Genomic DNA, 24,757 nt, shown 5'->3' with positions numbered 1-24,757 from the left:
CATGCAGGCAGATTGCCATGAAATTTCTCTACGCTCCCCAGAGGATGATCCCTCCCTCTTTTAAAGACGGTTTACAGCAGAGTCCCATGGCAGATATCACTGAGTGTAGTCACATTATCAGGATATTTGACCAGACAGAAGGATTCCTTGTGATTCTGTTGACCCTTTGACCTTCCCTCTAGTGTCCCCTGTTTGGACTGTGGTCACTCTTCTGATTGGCTGTTATCACTGCTTGCAATTACCCAACACGCACCAAGCCAGGTCACTAATTTTACTTTTACTCAAGAACAGTTTTCCTGTGAAGTATTGTGTGTACTGTGTTTCCATCGCTGGTGCACAGCAGACGAAGAGAATAAGAACCTGCTTCTCCTACGCTGGTTCTGCTTTTGTCATTTCACAATAAAAGCTACACAATGAAAAACTGCAGACGGTCAGTGGAAGCGAGGAATATTTGGACTCAACAGGGGGGGAAAGTGGGATAAATGTGGAAAAAAGAAGGAAAATATCAGTCATGAGTTCCACGTGTGTCAGTTGAGTCTACAGGGTCCTCACTTCAGTTGAGTGTAATGCCCCTTTAAAAGCATGCAGCGTGCAGCGTGTTCTCTCCTCCTTTTCTAACTGCATGGAAAAGATCCCAGCTAACACAGTTACTGTTTGGAAAAAGGAGCTCAGTCACTTTTACTGCCAGGACATTTGACATGAGACACTTTGGACTTTTACTGCAGGACATTTTTACTGCACTACTTCTACTTCTACTGCAGTCACATACCAGCAGAGGAACAGTACTTCTACTTCTACTGCAGTCAGATACCAGCAGAGGAGCAGTACTTCTACTTCTACTGCAGTCAGATAAGAGCAGAGGAGCAGTACTTCAGTTTGTGGTACTCTCTCCACCTCTGAGGTTCAGCAGTAAGTAGTGGCTGGACTCTGAGGTTTTTCTCAGCCTCTCTGCTTGCAGTTCTTCTTCCAGCCGGGAGTCTCCCAGCCTCCAGGCGTTTCCCAGCGGCTGAGCTCCTTTTCAGAGACGAGAGCGCTTGGACAGCGTCTCTCCTGGCTGAATAGACATTGTGTTCATCGCCTGTGGTTGCTAGGAGAGGCTGCATTAGGCTTCAGCACACTGACAAGGCCCTTACTGTCTTAGACCCCCCCCCAAACCCCACCAGAGAGCGTGAGGGGGGCTGTTGAGGTGCAACAGGAACGCTGTTTACTACATAGCAATGGTGTGCATGTGTGCGTGCATGTGCGTGTGTGTATGTGTGTGTGTGTGTGAACATGCACACACTGCACAAACAAAGTGGAGAGTGCTCACTTTGGGACGGGCGTAGCTTTAATGAATGATCTCTTGTCCCGTGTTGGAACAGGGAGTCCCACTCCTCCTCACATCCTCCTCAGCTTTGAGTGTATTAATTACGGTGATGTGTGTGTGTGTGTGTGTGTGTGTTTAAACTCCACAGTCCCATCAGTGGCTTCGTCATTACAGATGCATGTTGTGTGGCCGAGCTTTGTTCAGGCCCCCAGAAACTTCATTTTAAATTCTGGTGGAGATCTCAGAGTTTCCCAAAGATCCCAAACATGAGCTGCCGGCTTCCAGGGAAGTGTGTTTAAAATGACGCACGACACATGTAGGTCTTTTCTATCTGATGTGATTCTGGTTTGAATATTTCCCTCAGTGTCGGTGTGACGAAGCTTCAGCAGAGACACAACATGGCTTATGATCTGCTGGTGCTTTCTCACAGCGAGGAAACCAGCTGCTTTTAACCCGCAGGCAGTTCAGAGGTTACAGACGAGTTTTCACACGGAGAAAACACTGCAGGTCTCTGAACCCTCTGAGACCCTTTGAGACCCTTTGAGACCTGGATCCATGTCAGAGTTATGGTGGTTAAATGCTTTTGAAAGCTGCTTTCACAAATATTTCAACACAATAAATCTGAGCAAACTTGATTTTTTTTTTTTTAACAACACTGGAAAAAAGGCAAGGCAATGAGCAACTTAACAAGAAATGACTGAAAATTTGCAAGAAATTAGTAAAAGTCACTAAAAATGACTTGGAAATTAGCTTCAAAAAAGAAAGAAGAAAAGAAAATGACCTGAAAATAAAATGAAAAAATAATAATAAAAAAATGAAAATAAAATAAAAAAATAAAATAAAACTATTAGAAAATTATCTAAAAGTAAGGACAGAAACCAGAAACCTATATTTATAATTATTGTAGTTATATGTTTAAAATTATTTTACAGGAAGAAATATTACATGTTTTGTCTAATTTTCAGGTCTGTTTTTTTTTTTTTTTTTTTTTTTTTCCTTATTTTTGGGTCATTTTCCTCTAAGTTTTACAAATTTCTTGATATTTTTAGAGGTCAGTTCTTGTTACGCTGCTTGTTGCCTTTTTTTCATGTTTTTGAGAGAAATCGAATGAATCTCCTCAGATTTCAAGGTACTGGAATGTTTCTGTCCATGCAAATGAGACATAAGCAAATCTTCTCCACTTGAAAACACATTTAAAGCTCATGCTGTGTCACACACACCACTCACACACACCGAGTCCAGTCCTCTGATCACAGGAAGAATCACAGGAGGAACTATGTAATAATCTGTCACAGCGCAGCCAGTGCATGTTCTCTGTGGTTTCTGCAGGTGGACCTGCTGCACGCCACTGTGCACGCCGCCGTGCACGCCGCCGTGCACGCCGCCGTGCACGCCGCCTGGCTCTCCTCAGCTGCCTCTTCAGCAGCTCAGCAGGTACATGAACCAAAGCCCGCTCTAACAATAACCACAAAATGACAGCAGATGAGCTCAGCTTCAGTCAAAGTCCAGATTTACAGCCCGACAAGAGGAGGAGGGCGCTTTTTATCGATGAAGGTTCTCCAAGACCCTGGACTGTCTAGGAGAGACGGAGCTCCTGTTTTCCACAAGATGTTCCCTCATTTAGTGTTTTGATGATGATGATGATGATGATGATGACGACGATGATGATGTAGAGCCCAAAATCCCCCATTGGTCATCCTGGAGGAGGCCACGCCCCCATCAGGATACAGATGTTTCATGACAGGATGAAGGTGATGAGACAGAGTTGGTTAGTCCTGATCAGTGAGTCTTCAGTCCCTCTGAGGAGACAAGAGGAAAACCCCTCTCTGTGCACTATAATATCCTCTTTATGTACTTTAATATCTCTAAGTATAATGTCCCTATGTCCTATAATATCTCTGTATGTCCTAAAATATCTCTGTATGTCCTATAAAATCTCTCTATGGACTATAATATCATCTTTATGTACTTTAATATCTCTAAGTACCATAACAATATCTCTACGTACTATAAAATCCCTCTCTATGTCCTATAAAATCTCTCTTTGTCCTATAATATCTCTGTATGAACAGGATCTCTCAGGATGGAGCTGCGTCGCTCCGGCAGAGTTCAGAGACTTGGAGAATCTGTTCAACTCATTGACTTGTTCAACTGAGGAGAGTCTGCCACCTAGTGGACATGAGGGGAATCACATCTTTCATGTTGAACATGAGCCTCCTCACTGGTCTGTGCTGCTGCTGAGGTGAGATCTGAAAACCTGCTCACCTGATGCAGTTTGTCGTTTACTGTTGAACTCAGCAGCAGAAAGAGAAACAGACCATGTGTTGGTGTCGACAGTTTATATAGAGCGCCATCTAAAGGCTGTAAAAGGTCACACAGTTTGATCATCACCCTGGAATAAAGCCAGGATTATTCCTGTCCTGCTCCACCTGCAGAGGCTGTGGCCACCCGTACGTCTCTCACAGGCCGAGGGCGAAGGTCCAGTCCAGGTTCAGGTATTTCTCTGTGGACTGACCTCAGGTCAGTCTTACAGGACTTTATAGAGAACCAGCCTCTCAGAAGCAGCAGCCTGAGCACAGATGAGCCGTCTGCTTCTGCTCTGCTGCCTTCACTTCACTCTGAGCTTCTCTGGCTTCCAGCTGCTTGCAGCCTCAGGCAGAGGGACGCTGGGTGAACTGGCTATAACTGAGCTAATAATGAGAGTGGTTAGAGAAGACAGATGGTGGCGCTGTAGCCTCTGAACACATTTCTCCTTCCGTCTGTCGCAGTGATCTACACACCACTGACACACACTTCACTTCTCCTCAAACCCACTCTGCTTTGATTTTTTAAATTCTAAGTCATGTGTTTCAGATCCACATGATCCCCTGTGTAACTCAGACAGCTTCAGAGCTGCTGGAAGGTGGATTTGTTCACTCTGACTGAGCCAGGCTAACGACTCCCAGAGACTTCAAGTCTTTGTGCTAAGCTAACAGTCAGTAATGTTTACTTTTCCTTCAGTTTTGTCCTTCACTGCATTTTAAATCAGATCCATTACAGAGAACAGATGACCAATGACAGACTCTGGAACCTTTCACAATAAAAGCTCAGCCAGCAAAGAGGAGAAGAGGAATCTGCTTCTACTTTGATGCTTCTACTTTTTTTTTCATTTCGAAATTTCACAATAAAAACTGCACCATGAAAAACTGCAGTGAGGACCATTTAGATTTAACTGGCAAAAAAATGTTGGAATAAGTGTGGACGATGAGAACCATGTAGACTCGACCATCACATGACATGTTTATTCCTAACTGCATGGAAAAGATCCCAGCTAACACAGTTACTGTTTGGAAAAAGGAGCTCAGTCACTTTTACTGCCAGGACATTTGGAATGAGACACTTTGGACTTTTACTGCAGGAGATTTTTACTGCACTATTTCTACTTCTACTGCAGTCACATACCAGCAGAGGAACACTACTTCTACTTCTACTGCAGTCACATACCAGCAGAGGAGCAGTACTTCTACTTCTACTGCAGTCACATACCAGCAGAGGAACAGTACTTCTACTGCAGTCACATACCAGCAGAGGAACAGTACTTCTACTTCTACTGCAGTCACATACCAGCAGAGGAACAGTACTTCTACTTCTACTGCAGTCACATACCAGCAGAGGAACAGTACTTCTACTTCTACTGCAGTCACATACCAGCAGAGGAACAGTACTTCTACTTCTACTGCAGTCACATACAGTGGCGTAATTTAACTTTTTTTCCTGTGGGTTATTGATCAAAAGGGCCCCTATCAAATTCTTAACCCGGACCTCGGAGGTAATAAAAACCTGTTTGGGAAAAACGATGCGCGCAAAGACGCACAGTGGAGAGGTGCGCCTTTTTCAATTATTGCCCTACAAGAAAGAGCACTGCATTCATTTCAGGTTGTGTGCGCATGATACATTTATAGACTAGCGAAACGATTTTCAGCAACTTCATCCTGCATTGTTGGTAGCCTACAAGTGTAATTGTTAAATCTGTCAATGACTGTCAGCGTCAATCTGTTCTGATTTGCATTTGTTATTCATTTTACATGTATATAATTAAGCATTATTACACAAGAGTGTAATAATACGATTATACAACTATTACCAACAAAATAAAATGTATAATCAAAATGTATTCATACTGTGGGAATTTCGCTCTCAAAATATGAAGGTTTTTTGCTAGTATTCTCTCCGTTTCAGCGGAAAACATGAGATCTGACGTTAACTAGTCCTTGTCAGCAGCCAATTTGGACTTAAAATGCTTTTCTAGACATCGTGATTCCCCAAAACTGAATAAATACCACACTTAGCAACACAAAACTGCTTTGCTAGCTCAATCATGTTGTAACTTGAATATCCACTGGAAAAAATATTTTTTTCATGGACTGATAGTTATACTTCTGTCGACTTCTCAGTCATTTTTAAGCTAACAGGTGCCGTGACAACAACTCAGCAGCACAGCTGATCTTTACCTACAACCAACTTATATTAACAGTTAAATACAAGCTACTGCTTTCCAGTGTCGGAGCCACAACAAACATCTGGCTTTTCTTAAACTCACCGGCAGATGTTTTATTTCAGTTGTGGGCGTGTCACTCCAATTTAATGTCAGCTCTGATTAATGTGGCTAAGCAGCAAAAGTAACGACAGTAAGCAGTCACATTAAGGCTGAACAGAGTTATATCATTTCAAACCCACCTTTCCGGGGCTTTTGCTAATCACATTTTCAGGCTACTATCAATTTACCTCTGAAATAAAGACGACAGTTTTCACAGATGTGTTGATTTATTAAATGTTAATTTCAATGTACAGATGCAAACAAATTGACAAATTAATTAAATCAATGGCCTAGGAAACACATAAAGAAAAAACAAATTAATAACGATTAATAGGCTGATTAATAACTGATAACAATAACACATTAATAACAAGAACAAAGTTAGAGCCGCACATCTCCATGGAAAATCTTAAAGGTACTGTCCGTGGTGCTGAATCTGCCTCAGCAGGTACTGTCCGTGGTGGTGACTCCGCTGTGGCACTTTATTATAGAAAGTAAAGCTCCATAAAATTCAGGGAGGATCTTGTTTAGCTCTTCTTTCCTTACAGTTGAGAAATCAGCTGTTTGCCCGGTGTTTGTCAGGTAGTCTTGTGGACATTTGACGGCCCAAGACGTTGACCGGGCCGAACCGGTGTTATGCCAAGGTATGTATCCCCGAAAAAAATTGTGTCCCCTGTCCGGTTTTGCCGATTAAAACATGAGTTGTCAATCAAAGCAACTGCTTAAATTTGACACTAACCCTAAACCTAAACCTAATCCTAACCATAACCTTAACCCTCCGCAAAAGCTTGTGGATAAAACTTGACTACTAAAACATCGAAGTTCCGCCCTCCTTGAATGTATGCGCGCTCCTGTCGGCTCCCACGGACAGGGGACACAATTCTTATCGGGGTATGTACCTTGGCACAACACCGGCTTCATTTCCTGTTCCAGCTGATCCAGCTCTTCACTCATCACTCTCGCGTAACTCTCCTTTTTCTCTTCTGTCTTGTCTTCCTCGTTCAGCCATTCATCCAAACTTAGGTCGCCAAATAAATCAAAATTGACAACAAAACGATTCATTATGCAGGCGAACAAAGTCGACAGGGGCTTTTGATGTGGGTTTCGGTGAAACGTTTTCTGTTGCCATGGAAACCACACAGACTCGGGCAATAGTAGCCTAATATTTTCAGTGACTGATTCAGTATTTTTCATTTAAGCACGACTAACCGTATTGTCATGCTCATTTGAGCACATTCTAAATGTCTGATTGATCAATCAGATCGCTCGGTCGGATCTACGTGTTGTGTAATTTTTAAAAATCTCACGTACCCCCTGGAGTTCCTTCAAGTACCTCCAGGGGTACGCGTACCCCCATTTGAGAAACACTGAGATAGACTGTCACGAGCTAGCTAGAAATGACTCTGCCGTGAGTGACTGCGTGCGTTGTGTTCTGCTTCTGACTCGTTCGTCCTCGCTTGGCTTTTAGAACTCTCAGATTTAACAAACCAACCCGCAGCCAGGCTACGGTAGCCTGCAACGGTTTGATACAGCGATCATGAACCATTTTTGTCAGCGTCTATTATTTAGATAAGACAAAAAGGAAGTCACAAATATTAACGGTAAATGGTAAAATTATTTATTTTTTCCAGCAAGGGCCCAGGGGGCCCCCCAGGTCAGGCAAAGGGGCCCAATGGGTCATAAAACCCATGGGCCTATGGCAAATTACGCTACAGGTCAGATACCAGCAGAGGAACAGTACTTCTACTGGGGGAACAGTTTGTAGATACTCTTTCCACCACTGAACATGCATACACACACACACACACATACACACACACACACACACACACACACATACACACACACACCCCTCCTTACAGAAGCATTCACCTCAGAGTTGTTTCTCAGGTTATTTTTAGCTGCTCTGTTGGATAATTTGGACATGCAGGGGATTTTCTCTGATTGCCTTAATCTGCCTCATGGGTCTTTGGCACAAGATGGTTTTAGCACACTGTGATGTCCCACAACCTGCGGGACTCACCTCACCAGCAAACACACCCCTCCTCCTCACTGTGTCTAAAGGGCCTTTAAAGTACTCTAGTGTTTTTGTGTACTGTTGCTGGTATCTCCACTGGCACAGTGTTTCTTCCACTCTGATGAAAACAGAAACAGCCAGAGCAAAAAAAAAAAAAAAAAAAAAAAAAAAAAAAAACAGTCCACAAACTCGGTCAGACACGTCCAGCAGAGAGGGAGAAGAGACGGGCCTTCAAAACAAAGGAGGCTGGGAATTAGTCACATGCTCTGCCTTCTTGTCTAATGAGCGCCGTTACATAACCTCAGAGATCTGTCTGAAAATAAACTGGCAGCAGGGAGACGCAGCCACAGTTCTGTTTGGTCATACTGGCAACAACAACCATAAATTATTTTCTAATTACTCTCATAGAGTATTCAAAGCTCTCTTTCCTTTTTTTCTTATATTCTTTGTATTGAGTTACTTTATTTGATTTAGTTATTTGTTGTGTTTAATATTTCTCCCCTCTAGTGTTTTATCTATCTGTCTGCCTATATCTATCTGTAACACTTGGTATCATCATTAACACCATTTTACCAGTATCCCACTAAACCCATGAAGGTTTACCTTTACTGTCTGATGCCATAAAAACTATGAAACCTCACTGCAGCAGGTCCTCATGGGTCCTGCTGTCAGTGAGCCTGACTGGACTAAACACTGAACACTGAACTCTGAACTCTGAACACTGAACACACTAAACCAACTCTGAACACTGAACACTGAACTCAGAACACTGAACTCTGAACACTGAACACCAAACTCTGAATACTGAACACTGAACTCTGAACACCGAACACTGAACTCTGAGCACTGAACACACTAAACAAACACCGAACACTGAATATTGAACTCTGAACACTGAACACACTAAACCAACTCTGAACTCTGAACTCTGAACACTGAACACCAAACTCTGAATACTGAACACTGAATTCTGAACACTGAACACACTAAACAAACACCGAACACTGAACATTGAACTCTGAACTCTGAACACTGAACACACTAAACCAACTCTGAACACTGAACACCAAACTCTGAACTCTGAACACTGAACACTGAACTCTGAACTCTGAACATCAAACTCTGAACACTGAACTCTGAACGCTGAACTCTGAACGCTGAACTCTGAGCACTGAACTCTGAACACTGAACTCTGAACTCTGAACACTGAACTCTGAACATCAAACTCTGAACACTGAACGCTGAACTCTGAACGCTGAACACTGAACACTGAACTCTGAACACTGAACACTGAACACTGAACTCTGAACACTGAACACACTAAACCAACTCTGAACACTGAACACCAAACTCTGAACTCTGAACGCTGAACTCTGAACGCTGAACTCTGAACACTGAACTCTGAACTCTGAACGCTGAACTCTGAACGCTGAACTCTGAACTCTGAACGCTGAACTCTGAACGCTGAACTCTGAACACTGAACACTGAACTCTGAACACTGAACTCTGAACACTGAACTCTGAACACTGAACACACTAAACCAACTCTGAACACTGAACACCAAACTCTGAACTCTGAACTCTGAACACTGAACACTGAACTCTGAACACTGAACTCTGAACACTGAACACTGAACTCTGAACACTGAACTCTGAACACTGAACACACTAAACCAACTCTGAACACTGAATACCAAACTCTGAACGCTGAACTCTGAACACTGAACACTGAACTCTGAACACTGAACTCTGAACGCTGAACTCTGAACACTGAACTCTGAACACTGAACTCTGAACGCTGAACTCTGAACACTGAACTCTGAACACTGAACTCTGAACTCTGAACACTGATCTCTGAACATCAAACTCTGAACACTGAACGCTGAACTCTGAACGCTGAACACTGAACACTGAACTCTGAACACTGAACACTGAACACTGAACACTGAACTCTGAACACTGAACCCACTAAACCAACTCTGAACACTGAACACCAAACTCTGAACTCTGAACGCTGAACTCTGAACACTGAACACCAAACTCTGAACTCTGAACACTGAACTCTGAACACTGAACACTGAACTCTGAACACTGAACTCTGAACGCTGAACACTGAACTCTGAACACTGAACACTGAACTCTGAACGCTGAACTCTGAACTCTGAACTCTGAACACTGAACTCTAAACTCTGAACTCTGAACACTGAACTCTGAACGCTGAACACTGAACTCTGAACACAGTCAGGGTGCTGCCCAGTGGCTGCTGAGGCTCTGTCAGTCATGTCACTGTGTCCAAAGAAGACGCCGTCAAGTGTCCATATGGCCAGAGACAGCGAATCTAAACGCCCCCCAACACCACCTGCAGCAATAGTAGTCGTAGTTGTAGTAGTAGTAGTAGTAGTAGTAGTAGTAGTAGTAGTAGTAGTAGTAGTAGTGGCAGCAGTAGCAGTAGTAGTAGCAGTAGAAATCATAGAAGTAATAGTAGTAGTAGTAGTAGTAGTAGTAGTAGTAATAAGAACACTTTGCTTGTTTAAACAGCTTACTGCTTGTTGGATTGAGTCAGGGTGGAACTGTGAGATCTCCTCTCTCTCAGTCTTTTTGTTCTGCACAACAAAAATAAAAGTGCTAACTGGAACCAAAAGTGGTTCTTTGGAGTGACGCCATAGAAGAACCATTTGTTTTGGCTCCACGACGAACCTTTTAGCCTAAAAGAACCATTTCTGTAGATGCTTCTTTAAAGAAGAAGAACCAAAGGTTCCTCAAAGAACCATTCACCAAATAACTCCAATAAACATGAAGAACCTTTAGCACTTTAAAGAACCACATACAAAGTGTGAGGAACCAGCCACTAAATACAGAGGTTCTTCAGCTGTTGATGGTTCTCTGTAGAACCGGAGAGCATTTTGAAGAACCATTGAAGAGTCAGTGTTTCCCTGAGAGGTGTGGCTGTCGTCCAAACGTTCTGCACCGAGCAGCCGAACACATCAGCAGGTTCCTCAGAGCTCGTCCAGCCGGCCCGCCCCGGGACCAGGAGGCCTGCGGGGCTGTGGAGTGTGTTGTTGTTGTTGTGTTATGTTGTGTTGTGTTGTTGTTGTTGTTGTTGTTGTTGTTGTTGTTTGTTGTGTTGTTGTGTTGTGTTGTGTTGTTGTTGTTGTGTTGCTGTTGTTTGTTGTGTTGTTGTTGTGTTGTTGTGTTGTTGTAGAGTTGCTGTTGTGTTGTTGTGTTGTGTTGTGTTGTGTTGTGTTGTGTTGTTGTTGTGTTGTTGTAGAGTTGTTGTTGTGTTGTTGTAGAGTTGTTGTTGTGTGTTTTCTGCTAGCAGCTCTGCACGATGCCAAGCAAACAGCCCGGAAACTGGCAGAGGAAACTGAGACCTCAGAAACATTTCCAACTATTTCACTGAAAGAGCCGAGCAGCTTTTCTTCCATTCCTCCCTCTCTCTCTCTCTCTCTGTCTCCCTCTCTCTCTGTCTCTCTGTCTCTATCGCCTTCTCTCTCTCTCTCTCTCTCTCTCTCTCTCTCTCTCTCTCCCTCTCTCCTCATCTTGTTTTTATCTCTATATTCTGACACAGAGCTCTCCTCTCAGAGACTGAACGTGCTGTTAGCAGATTAGAAACTCGGCCTGAAAAACTGAAGAAATGCTGCCGGTTGGCTGAGCATTTCGAGGCTGTTTCTAATGTTTCTAATGGAGCGCTGATTGTGCTTATCGGGGCCAAATTGGCAGACAAACCAGCTGTGACCGGTTTGGCCGGACAGGGTGAACACAAGAAAATAAATTAGCCACAGGACGACATTAAAGATGGAGTTCACTCATTTTAGTTTGGTGAGGAAAACAGCTTGTCATGACTCTGTCAGACAGGGAACGTCACGCTTTGATGATTCATCTCATCAAAATAAAGACGGGAGAAAGAAGCTGTAATCTATGGTTGTTACTGTCATTTTAACCCCTCCCCCTTCCAAACAGGCCCCGCCCACCTCATTATCCATGCATGCTGTCGACCAATCAGAGCTCCCATTCGAATCAGGGTGCATTTGATGTCTTTTTCACCCAGAACAAACCTGGATTCCTAAAGTGATCCAGGTGTTATGACAGCCACATGAAGGACTTTAGTCAAATCTGCACAAGCAGGTGGTGATTCTTTGGGTGACTTTGCCCTTTAAGAGGCGTGTTCCTCATTGCACTTGACCTTTATTTGCTTTGAGCTGCACCGTAAATGCACAACATTGAGAATCACACTGTAAAGCAGTGACATGAGGGGCTTCGGGGAGGCTGTTTGCTTGCATGCAAACACATTTCTGCTCAAATCTGTTATTCCGAGCGCCGGCACACACACTTTCCTCCGCTGCTCAGCCTCGTCTTCGTCTTGTCCGTCTCCGGCTGCGGCTGTCGACTTGATTAAAAATAGAATCACGACACAATCTGACTTCTTACATTACAGTCATCTGGAGGCCCGTGCTTGGAAGGGTGAAAAGGCAAAACCACGTACGATATGCACCCGTAACCTCACCGTCAGCTGTTATTCACCATAGCAACACACACACACACACCCAACACACACACACCCACATAACAGGTGTGTCGCGCCCCATAGCTCAAATATTTGTGAATCCCCGGCCCAGAACTGATTGAATATGATGTCGCAACGTCTCGATGGCCGACACGGGAACTTTCCAACTTTCTCTAGTTAAACAGAAACTCACTTGGAATTTGAGGAATGCTCGTCTTTGCCTCTAAAACGATGAGGTTTTCCCCTGAGAACAGACTGTCTGATAAAAGTCAGTGCTGTCTTAATCTTGACAGAATGTAAAGGCTGAGAGAGTGGAGTGGAAACAGCGAGCTGCTCCTCACAGCCACGAGCAAACTCCAGTGAACTCCAGCTACTCTGCAAGCGGTTAAAAAAAAAAACACCAGATGGAAGGATTTCCCTGATTCTTAAAGGACTGCATCTGCTGTATCTACTGTACTCCCCGGGGACTGACACAAAACACTGAAAGCAAAATTAGCAGCAGTATTTTGCAAATTCAAAAAGCACACATGCACAGCTAACAGCCAGCAGGTCACCACCTCTTTGTTCAGATATTACAACCTCAAGAAACTGAAACCTTTTCAAAGTAATTCACTCAGGTGTCTTGTGTGTGCTTTACCTGCATGTGCATTGTTTTGTCTGCTGATTGGACCTGGTGTGTGTTATCATATCTCCTGAGTTACGTATGTAGTTTCTAATCTCTGAGGGGAAAAAAACATCCTTTTGACTTGTTTTAGGCTGCCTTTGAAGTTGGGCAGCAGCTCCCTCCCAGTCTGACTGCTGATCGGTGTGTTCGGTCCCCAGAAAGTAAACCAACACAGACGTGAGAGACAAGCAGCAAAACAGTGAGTGGGTTTACCTTCTTTCCATAAGATGCTCCCATCCTTCAAGCTTGTCAGGTTTGTGTTTGTCTGGTCAGATGAAGCAGGTGCCAAGACTTTTCCTTTTCCTTTTCCTTTTCCTTTTCCTTCTCTCCTTCAGGCTCTAGCTCTTGGTTTTCTCCCAGCAGTCTGCTCCGGGGTTAGGCTCGGCCCGGAGCCTCCCCTGCCTGCTCTCTCCCCTCTCCCATTGTACCCCCTCCTCCTCCGCCTCCTCCTCCTCCTCGTCCCCCTCCCCCGCCTGGCACCCTGACAGCCTCCGGGGTCAGCAGCCTCCAAACAGAGCGGCGGTGCAGCTCAGCTCGCCGAAAACATCACCGCAGCCTCACCAGGAGAAGGCCACCGTGCTGCATGCTCGGCTTAATGGAGCGTGGAGAGTGTGGGAGAGCTGGCCGAGTGTGTGTGTGTGTGTGTGTGTGTGTGTGTGTGTGTGTGTGTGTGTGCGGGCCGACCTACATGAGGACAGGCAGAGGAGCGGACCCTTCAGGGCCACCTGTTACTGCCTGACTCCCTGCTCTGAGCTGTGAGGAGTTAAGGTGGAAAGGCTGGATTATGCTGATTGGTGGTGACAAGGCAAAGAGAGAGAGAGAGAGAGGGAGAGAGGGAGAGAGAGAGAGAGAGAGAGCAACAGTGAGAGCAGCTGACTCGCCCGCCTGGTGTCAGTCCATAGGATTAAAGGTATATGCTGTGCTCGCTCTCTGGAGTCGTGCTGTTTCTGTGTGGATCCAAACGTCCAGTAGGAGCTCTGCACGCCACTCCACTTTAAATACACAAACAAAAACAGAAATTCAGACTCAAAGCATGTGAACATTATTTTCAAGAAGAGAACAGGCAATAGGTAAGAACAGGCAATAAACAAATAAAAAAGGAATAAGGAATACGTGTTTTGGACAAAATCTCCTTTTCCCAGTGGTTCAGTTCCTGTGGGTAGCTAATTCCCATTAGCTTAGCATAAACACTTGAAGTCAATGGGAGCCATTAGCCTGGCTCCATCAAATTAAAGTCGTCTAAGTTTCTAACTTGATGTGCTGAACATCCCAGACTAGTGAACATCCTCACTTTTCTGTGCTCGTGCTCTGAAGGCATCAGGAGCGACTCTTCCTCTTCTGTCTCTGTGCCAAAACACAAGCTGATGTTTCTTGGTGAGTGGCATCGCTGGAAAGGCCCACACTCCTGCTGCCGTCCCTGCAGCTCTCCCACATGCTGCAGAACACGTCTGACTAACTAATCTGATGAAACTCCCTGCAGGTTAGGGTTAGGGTTAGGGTTAGGGTTAGGGTTAGGGTTAGGGTTAGGGTCGACACCTCAGCACTTTATTCACTTTATTTCACAGCCAGACGGAGATTCACACCTGCTTCTGGGGCAAACTGAGAAACATATGAGTATTCAAAGAGCACAAACACATACAACATCAGACTGGTCTAGAGTTAACGCAGTTTTAGGTGCATGTGTGTGTGTGTGTGTGTGTGTGTGTGTTAGTGAGTGAGTGTACATAATTACACTCCTGTGTCAGCCTAATACAGTTTTTCTCGATTGCTAAAACACAAAAATTGGTTCCTGTGGCACAAAAACTCAAACCTTTTCATCATTCCCAGAAGCACACACACATTTCCCATAACCATAAACACAATTCACCTGTTTCCACACATGTTTCAATATCCAAAACTCTTTCTGCAAAACCTTACACAAAAGTGGCCTCATAAATCATTCACTGCACTGTGTGTTCATTCAGCAAACACACGCTGTCAATATAATTAACTCAAGTTATCATGACCTAAACTCAGAGACCACACCTTTCTCCAAGTGCAAACACTCAGCCTAAAAACTGTTAACACACCAATCAGAACTGTGGGTCAGTAAATAGGACCTGGAGGCCTGGAGGCTTCTTCATGTGCTTTGGAACAGTGGATCACAACCATGCCAAAAAGAGGAAGAGGAGGAGGATGAAGCAACTTCACCGTGTGCCTTTTGAGAGGAATTCTGACAGGGTTAAGGAGCAACGATTCCAACATGTGCAGGTTATTGCTATACAACACAGAAATGTTCTAGTATGTAGAGTAAAGGCCCATCTTTCATTCCAATACACACAGTACTGTGTTTGAAGTCAAATGTGTGTTTTGGACTCCTGTAGAGAAGCTTTGAGATGGATGCCATGGCTGACCCTCATGAGTACATCTTTATCGATGAAGCAGGCTTCAATCTGACAAAAAGGCGCCAAAAGGGGCCGCGACATCATTGGACACCGAGCAATCACACAAGTTCCAGGCCAGAGGGGGGGGGCAGCATCACCATGTGTGCAGATATTAGCCATCGTGGCATCCTCCACCGCCATGCCATACTGGCTCCACAAGGGGATATTTCCCACGCTGCCTGGCAAGAGCAGACATAATGTGTGATGTTGATGAAATACTATGGCCTGACCCTGACCTGAGACAAGATCATACTGATGCTGAAGCTGTATATGTGCTGAATATGGAAATACTGTGAATAAAACCTATTGTGGACATTTTGGTGGCAGCGTTTTGAATGAATCCCTCCAGTGTGTAACAAACACTCATGTAGTGTGTGTTTTTACAGCTTGTGTGTGTTGTCTGAGGGTAAAAACTAATTGGGACCCAGAAGTTGGATGTTTGTCCCGTTGGGTGTGAGTTTTTAGAATTGTGTGTGAAGATTTGAGAAAATGGTGAGTTGTTCCAGGTATTGTGTCTAAGCAATTGAGAAAAACTGTAATCCCTCCAGTGTGTAACAGGCAGGAGGGAGTCAGCGTGTCGTTCCGTGTTCTCGCCACTAGATGGAGACAAAGCGCCACTGATGACAGAGGAGCGGCTCAGAGCCTTTTCAACGAAACAAGAACCAACTGAGAACGAAGAGGAAAACAAACAAACAAACATCTGAACACACACACACACACACACACACACACACACACACACACACACACACACACACACAGAAAATCAGAGGTGAGCATGTGACGTCATCTGAGTCGTGCCGTGTTCGGGTGGTGTCGGGATTATCAGACAGTTCAGCCTCCCGGCAGGAAGTGCACGTGAACGCCTCACCAAATCGTCCAATAAAGTCGGGATTTAACACGAAGTGACGTTTCAAAGTGTCAGCTCACGGCACGGAGTTTTCTGTGAACGAAAACCAACCTGCTCTGTTAAAACCTCAGCGGGCCACAGCGGAACATTTCAAAGTAAAAGTCCCGTCTGAGGAAATTTTGTCCGCAGATGCTTTGTTTTCCTCTGCGGGGGTTTAAGTGAAACAGTGAGCAGTGTGAGTTTACTGGCCAAAGCCTTCACGGCATCAGATTATAATCTCATGACGTCCAGAGTCCCAAAGCGCAGGGATGCAGGTGGGAGCTGCTGAATTATCCCAGGAGCCCTATGAGGACGTGAACGCAGCACAAGTGAAAGTGAAAGTTTGGTTGAAGGTTTGGACGAGCCGCGATCAGGAGGCTCATCATCATCATTAATGTTGGACTGTCCCACTGTCATGATGTAGAAGAGCTGCACACGTTCAGACGGCAGGAGAGGATTTCTGTTTATCTTTGAGTTCAAGTCCAAGAAGAAAGAAAGAAACTTCCGCTTCTGCTGTGAGTCGCTACTTTTGTCCGACGCCATTTTCAAGCTGCATTTTTCACTGTTGAGTTCATCTGTTAGAAATAAATGTAAAAAGTAAAGCAGTGATCATTTTCTTTGTGGTGATAAAAAAAAAAATCTCATCAGGCGGTAAAAACAAATGTTAGCCAGTTCTATCCGTCAGACAGCACGTTTTTAAAGCCGTTTAATTCCGTTTATTCCACAGGAAATACAGACTGATCTGTATGTATGAAACCCGCCACTGGAAAATGAATAAATGAATAGCCTAAATTAATTTAAAAAAAATCAAATCTATTAATAGTTTGCAAAGTGAGCAGGCCCCCTGTGTTCCCAGGGCCCTGAACAGGCCTGTGGCTTTTTCTTTTTGCAGCCTGAACAGGAAGCAGTGTTTCCTGTTTGTCAGGGTGAGAACAGGCCTCTGGGCCCTCAACACAGAAAAGAGAATAAGGGCCAAACCTGTGGCTCCTTAACAAGAAAGCATCATCTGCTTTGAAGCTTTGATGGAAAGGAGTTTGTGTTTTTCTGCTGAGGCTCTTTTCTCTGAGAACAACAACAAGAAAAAGACATGAAGGGAACACGGTGCGCCACCAAAACTACTGAAAGAAAGATTTGCAGCTTTCATGACGTCACCAGGATTTGCTGGTGAGCGCAGCGTCTGGAACGCAGCCTCTGGATTGGACAGAAACAGGGAAACATGTCCATGAGCTTTGCTGCATTCACACTCTTTCATTTGTGCATTCCTAAAGGGAATTTGTGCTTCATAAATTATTTGTGAATCTGCATTTATTTGTGCAGATCATCAGCGGCTCCCAGCTCCTTTACAAAGACCAAACGCTGCATGCATGAAACTGGTCGCCATGACAAATTCAAATTCAAATGTCAAATTTCACTGAAAGGTTGGGGCTGGGTGATAGAGACTAAATCAAATATCGTGAAATATTTTGACCAAATACCTCAATATGGTTAATGTAGGGATGACTGCTGTTGCTCTGGGAAAATATTCAGACACTGAGATTTTAGATCATTCTTTTTTGATGTCTTTATTTTTCTGTGAGTGTAAAATCTATTCAGTAAAAAAGACGACATTCACAAGTCAGCAAAGTGAGTAAGGAGGAGTGAAGAGCAACATGTGATCTACGAAGACTGGGACAACTGTGTGTGTGTGTGTGTGTGTGTGTGTTTCAGTGTGTGTATTATTAACCCTCTGTCACCTGCGTAAATTCACTTTATTATTTTCTGAGACATGGGGAAAAAATAATGAGCAAATCAGCAAAACAAAAAATACAACAAATAATTAGCAAGACGTTAATAAAAAAAAATGAGATCAGTGTAAAGAGTGACCAAAAAAATTAAATTAAAATTAAAAAATAAAACATACATTTGCAAAATAACAGTATTTGAAATGAAGAAGAAAAAAACAACAACAAAATTATTATAAATATATACTTAATATAAAATAGCAACAAAATAACTGTGACGTTTCCACAAAAATATGTTGAAACACAAATTATTTATGTGCAGCTGCACTGACTCCATTTAATACAGTTAAAGCTTGTTGTCCAATAGGAAACTAGGACATCAACCCATATATCATCCCTCTGGTGTGTGTGTGTGTGTGTGTGTGTGTGTGTGTGTGTGTGTGTGTGTGTGTGTGTTTGCACCTCTTAGACTGACTTAAATCAGAAGATGAGTGACTGTGTGGAGGAAGAGGAGGGCAGAGCAGCGTCTGCAGTGTCCAGCTGTCTGTCCATGAAGAGCGACTGGTCTAAAGGAGAACCTCTAAACTTCAGTGCTGAACCTGGACCTTCAGACACAAAGTAAGACAGCTGTTAGAGTGCAGTGTGTGTTCACTGTTTTCTTGTGAAATCTGTTTGTGGCTCATGGAGAAAGTAGACGTGACCCCAAAACTGATGCTTCAGATCATGAGCCACATCCGCTCTTTTAGCTGGACCCCCCCTCACAAAAAAAGGCTGTGACCAAATCATGAGCTGCTGGGAGCGACTGGGAAAGCTGGGAGCACCAGTGCTGCCAGTGGAAAAGTTAGTCTGGAGCCCTGATTTACAAGAACTAATAACATGTTTCAAACATTTGTGTTTCCAGAGGTTCCTGCCACAGAGCAGAGTCTGCAGTGTCCAGCTGTCTGTCCATGAAGAGTGACTGGTCTAAAGATCAACCTCTATACTTCAGTGGTGAACCTGGAGCTTCAGACACAAAGTAAGACAGCTGTCAGACTGTGAGCCTGATGGAATATGATGACATGAGATTATATAGCAGAGCAAGTAGTGAGGAGATCAAGAAAAGAGACTGCAAAGAGAGAAATGACTGCTCCCTGCTCTGCAATCCAGCTGTTCAACCAAAACACATCTGGCTCTGTGCTGTTTTCCACAAACTATGATGCTGTTTGATGTTTTGCACCAAAACACCTGAGAACATTTCCACGTGCACCTGCACTCACAAGTTCTTCACACACCTGAGTCTGAAGTTTAGATTCACACTGACTGACAGAGAAATCTGATCCTGTGCTGCTCAGTCTGATGCACCATGGCTCACATCACACACACACACACACACATGACTTGAGTTAAAGTGTAGATCCACCTGGTCAAATATTACTGCACTGCCAGTGGAAGTTGCTCAGTCAGTTTTTTTCTTGAGTTAAAGTAATCTCTTTTAAAAATACTTAATTATTCAAAAGTACATTTTCATTTCAACATCAAGGTTCAAGGTAAAAAACACAAGGTTCAACACATTGCTGTATTATTTTCACAATGCATTTACAGAACCTGAGAACTCTCTGGGAAAAATATTGTTTCTAACTTGGACTAAATTTTAGTTTTTTTTTTTATTTTATTTTTAACCTCTGGTGTGTGTGTGTGTGTGTGTGCAGACTGGGGCCTAAACAGTCTTGGAGCTGCATCAGTTGGCTTTGACTGGAAAGCTGAGACTCTTGTGGATTCAATGAGCCACATTTGATTCCTGTGTGATGATGTTGGCCCCCATAGCAGCCATTTCACTGCAGGCAGAGACTTTTGTCAAACTGGACGTCGCTGGAGAAAATGACCTCTAGTGACCTCTAGGAGAATCACAGCCTCATCAGACTTTACACACACAAACTAGAGAGCGAGGCCGTTCAGAGGAGCTCTGCTGCTCCAGACAGACTGACAGGAAGGGACAGTTTCTGACACATTTCCACAACGAGGATAAGAGGATACTTAAGATTCGCAATATGTATTGATCGGCTCCCAGGTGTGATGATAGTATCGATCAGGAGATCAGCATATTGTCCAGCCTGAGTGTTGTAATAGCTGACTTCTGGTCATGGAACCAGCATGAAGACCCTCCTGGATGTGGAGGGGATTCAGACATTTGTTATGGGCTCTAGTCGTAGTAGACTGAAGTAGTAACCATGGTGACTAATCTCAGGGTTAAGTCAAGGGGGTGTTGTCCTCTTTTGTTTGTTGAAAGCTTGTTGCAGCGAGTTTCCTCCTCACCCAGAAACTGTTCACATGTTTTGCTTTTGTTGTTCGTCAACTTTTCTTTTATGGATTCACAATAAAAATCACAAAAAAACACGAGCTGTCAATCTCTTGGATTGCTGTATTTGTCATAATCTGCTGCAGAAAGTCAAAGTGGATTTCATGCTGCTTATATGGACATTTCTTCTAAATACTATCTTAATTGCATTAATATTAGAATATTGTAGTTCATGTAAATGTAGTCACTGAAGGTGACATAAGAGACAGCTTATCACAATTGTAATAACCTTGGCTAAATGTCAAGTGTCCCATCGTCATGATTGTTTATTTTTTACTTTTTTTAATTAGATTTTAAGACTTCAGTTAAAACATAATGTTGTCTAAACATAAACAAAGTGCTTTCATCTCCACAGGGACAGGAAGAGGAGTCGAGGTGATGTGAAGGAGCAGCTGTCCTGCTGTGCTTTGTGTCAGGAGCTCCTGAGGGATCCAGTCTCCACCAGCTGTGGACACTGGTTCTGCAGACGGTGCATCACCTCAGACTGGGACCAGTCTGATCCATCAGGAGATCCTGCCTGTCCCCAGTGTGGAAAAAGATTCAGAACAAGACCTGGACTGCAGACACCCAGTCAAACCAGCCCAGTGGACGGCGGTCTGCAGGAGGTTTTAGAAGAGCATAAGATCAGTCTGAGGAGGAGATGTGAATTTGTGACAGAAGGAACTGCTGCAGCAGGAAGTGGAACCCCCCTCAACAGGATCTACACTGAGCTCTACATCACACAGGGACTGAGTGAAGAGGTTAATACCCAACATGAGGTGAGGCAGCTGGAGACAACATCCAAGATGGAGACCCTCCATGACACTCCAATCAAGTGCCAGGACATCTTTAAACCCTTACCTGGCCAAGACACACACATCAGAGTAGTTGTGACGCAGGGCGTTGCTGGGATTGGAAAAACCTTCTCAGTGCAGAAGTTCACTCTGGACTGGGCAGAGGGCTTGGAAAACCAACATGTCAGTCTTGTGGTTCTGCTTTCGTTCCGGGAGCTGAACTTGATCAAAGATGAGCGCTACAGTCTTCTCCAGCTGCTCCGTGTTTTCCATCCAACATTACAGACGGTCACAGCAGAGAAGCTCGCCGTCTGTAAAGTCGTGTTCATCTTTGACGGCCTGGATGAAAGCAGGTTTTTATTGGATTTCCAGAACAATGAGGTCGTGTCTGATGTCACACAGACATCATCAGTAGACGTGTTGTTGTCAAACCTCATCAAGGGGAATCTGCTTCCCTCGGCTCTCCTCTGGATAACTTCCAGACCTGCGGCGGCCAATCAGATCCCTCCTACATGTGTGGACAGGGTAACAGAAGTGCGAGGGTTCACTGACCTCCAGAAGGAGGAGTACTTCAGGAGGAGATCCAGTGATGAGGAGCTGTGCAGCAGAATCATCTCACACATCAAGGAGTCCAGGAGCCTCCACATCATGTGCCACATCCCAGTCTTCTGCTGGATCACTGCTACAGTTCTGGAGCACATGTTGACTACAGACCAGAGAGGAGAGCTGCCCAAGAGCCTGACTGAGATGTACTCACACTTCCTGCTGGTTCAGACACAGAGGAAGAAGCACAAGTACGATGAGAGACATGACAGGAGTCAGCAGGAGCTGAGGGAGACTGACAGGGAAGTTCTTCTGAAGCTGGGCAGGCTGGCGTTTGAACATCTGGAGAAAGGCAACCTGATGTTCTACCAAGAAGACCTGGAGGAGTGTGGTCTTGATGTCACAGAGGCCTCAGTGTACTCAGGAGTGTGCACAGAGATCTTCAAAACAGAGTGTGTGCTCTTCCAGAGAAAAGTCTACTGCTTTGTTCATCTGAGCATTCAGGAGTTTCTTGCTGCAGTCTACATCTTCCACTGCTACACCAACAGCAACACAGAGGTACTGGCCAGAGTCATGAGGAGTGAATGTGATGACAAAAAGCCATCGTTGGATATCTTCCTGGAGACAGTCATGTCTGAAGCCCTGCAGAGCAAAAATGGTCACCTGGACCTCTTTGTCCGTTTCCTTCATGGCCTCTCACTGGAGTCCAACCAGAGGCTCTTAGGAGGCCTGCTGGGTCAGACAGAGAGCAGACCAGAAGACATCCAGAGAGCCATCAACAACCTGAAGGAGATGAACACCTCCAGTGTCTCACCTGACAGAAGCATCAACATCTTCCACTGTTTGATGGAGATGAACGACCTCTCAGTACATCAGGATATCCAAGAGTTCCTGAAGTCAGAGAACAGATCAGAGAAGGAACTCTCTGAGATCCAGTGCTCAGCTCTGGCCTACATGCTGCAGATGTCAGAGGAGGTTCTGGATGAGTTGGACCCGAAGGCGTACAACACATCAAAGGAGGGACGACGGAGACTGATCCCAGCTGTGAGGAACTGCAGGAAGGCTCGGTTAGTCCTGATGTGAAATCAACATTATACAAACAGTGTAGAGCTGCTTCCATACCTGACACCGTCAGAAATACAATAAAGATATGTAGTTCTCTAAATATTCAGGATAAAGGATTGATTCTGAGAGAAAAAATATACTTCAGGCAGTCCAGGGTAAAAAGGAGGCAACATGATGGTGATGCCCACAGCAGCTCACCCCTACAATACTTCAAAATAAGAGTTTTTGCTGTGTAATTGAACTTGAGCATCAGGTTTCTACTGCTTGGTTTCTTCTGATATTATACATGAAGCACCTTTCAAAAAATCTGTATCCTGTAATACAATTTAATATTACTATAATATAACACTACATAAACATAAGAAAATCACAGACTTGACATTAAATCTGTAATTACAGACTTTCTGACTGTGGACTCTCAGAGACTCACTGGGGAACAGTGGCCTCGGCTCTGAAGTCCAACCCCCATCTGACAGAGCTGGACCTGAGTGAGAACTACGAACTGCAGGATTCAGGAGTGGAGCTGCTGTCTGCTGGACTGGAGAGTCCAAACTGCAGACTGGAGACTCTCAGGTCAGACTGCACTTTTTAATGATGACATAAATATATGGATATTGTTTGAATCATATAGTAGCACTAAATGTCTATAAGGCTGATATTGCTGTGAAGTATATGTTGTGCTTTTTTAAAGTCGGGGCTGCTGGTTCTTTTAGTTTTTGTGAGGATGGTTGGTCAGGTTCTGTATCATGGATGCATGCGTGTTTTGTGAGGTTTGACAAGTAAGCCAATCAGACGCAGCTCTGTGAGTGAGGCCTGACACAGATCTGCACTCTTCTTGTCTTATAGTTTATTTTTTATTCTTCATTCAGATTGAGGCGCTGCTGGTTGACAGAGAGCAGCTGTGCTTCTCTGGCCTCGGCTCTGAAGTCCAACCCCCATCTGACAGAGCTGGACCTGAGTGAGAACCACCTGCAGGATTCAGGAGTGGAGCTGCTGTCTGCTGGACTGGAGAGTCCAAACTGCAGACTGAAGACTCTCAGGTCAGACTGCACTTTTTAATGATGTGTGAACATGTAATATTCTGTTAGTTGAACAGGAGGTTTACAGGCTTACATCTCAAATTGTTGTCAAACTGTATTTTCACACAATCCTTGTGTGTTGAAGTGAAAAACTGTGAACTTCAGTGATGATATTGTACATTATTTCAACATGCAGGGGTCCAAATGGCCTCCGTCTGTGGGAATCTGATATTTATTGTGGTAATTCCACAGAACGTATAGAGGACACCATCATCGAGGTCTTGGTCCAACTATGGATTCACAAAGGATTCCAATATTTTCTTTGATGAATCATCAGGGACAAAAATCCCATGTGGGCATATCAGTGCATTCTGGTATCTTTCACAGATTAGGCATGATGGGATGGAGTTGATATGTCCAACTTTTTCCATCCTGATCACATTCCCTCATGGTAACTGTTGTCTTGGAACTGTTCTGAACCTCAACTAAACCTTTAGGACCTCTTGTTTTTCATTGATTATTATTTTGATCATCTTCACAAACTTTTTCACAGCTCACCTACTTCACATGCAAAATTTTGTTTAAACTCTGCAGGCTGACAGACCACGCCAAATGAACATTTTGTATATTTCAGGATATTTTCTGTCTCTAGTCCCTCAGACTGAGCCATATGAACACAGTCGACTGTCACCATGTTTTTGACTGAATACTGTGATATCCATATTGTGAGGATATTGTTAGGATGACTGGTTGGTGCTTCATGAAAGTGTAAATTAGTGCTAAACAGTCATTAGTAATGTAAGAGTTAATTTTGGCAAGGAAATTAATATATATATTCAAGCTGACAAAGTGTTTAAGTTTTGTTTACTGTTGCCATATTTAAATTACTAATTTGATGGTATGGCCTAATTCATTCAGTATC

At 44.0% G+C, this 24,757-nt stretch overlaps 1 protein-coding gene across 1 annotated transcript in view; it reads right to left on the bottom strand.

The window, feature by feature from the left end:
• Nucleotides 1-13,404, bottom strand: part of LOC115359903 (protein FAM107B) — a 33,556-nt gene extending 20,152 nt beyond the window's left edge. The window contains exon 1 of the mRNA XM_030052595.1: nucleotides 13,281-13,404. Within this exon, the coding sequence (XP_029908455.1) occupies nucleotides 13,281-13,304 (24 nt within the window). The 5' untranslated portion in view covers nucleotides 13,305-13,404. The remainder of the gene's footprint in view (nucleotides 1-13,280) is intronic.
• Nucleotides 13,405-24,757: the final 11,353 nt, after the last annotated feature.

The sequence above is a fragment of the Myripristis murdjan genome, chromosome 5, assembly GCF_902150065.1.
Source record: "Myripristis murdjan chromosome 5, fMyrMur1.1, whole genome shotgun sequence".
Classification (NCBI taxonomy): Eukaryota; Metazoa; Chordata; class Actinopteri; order Holocentriformes; family Holocentridae; genus Myripristis; species Myripristis murdjan.
Note: the sequence above shows the minus strand (reverse complement) of the source record. Positions and strands in the feature narration are given on the sequence as shown.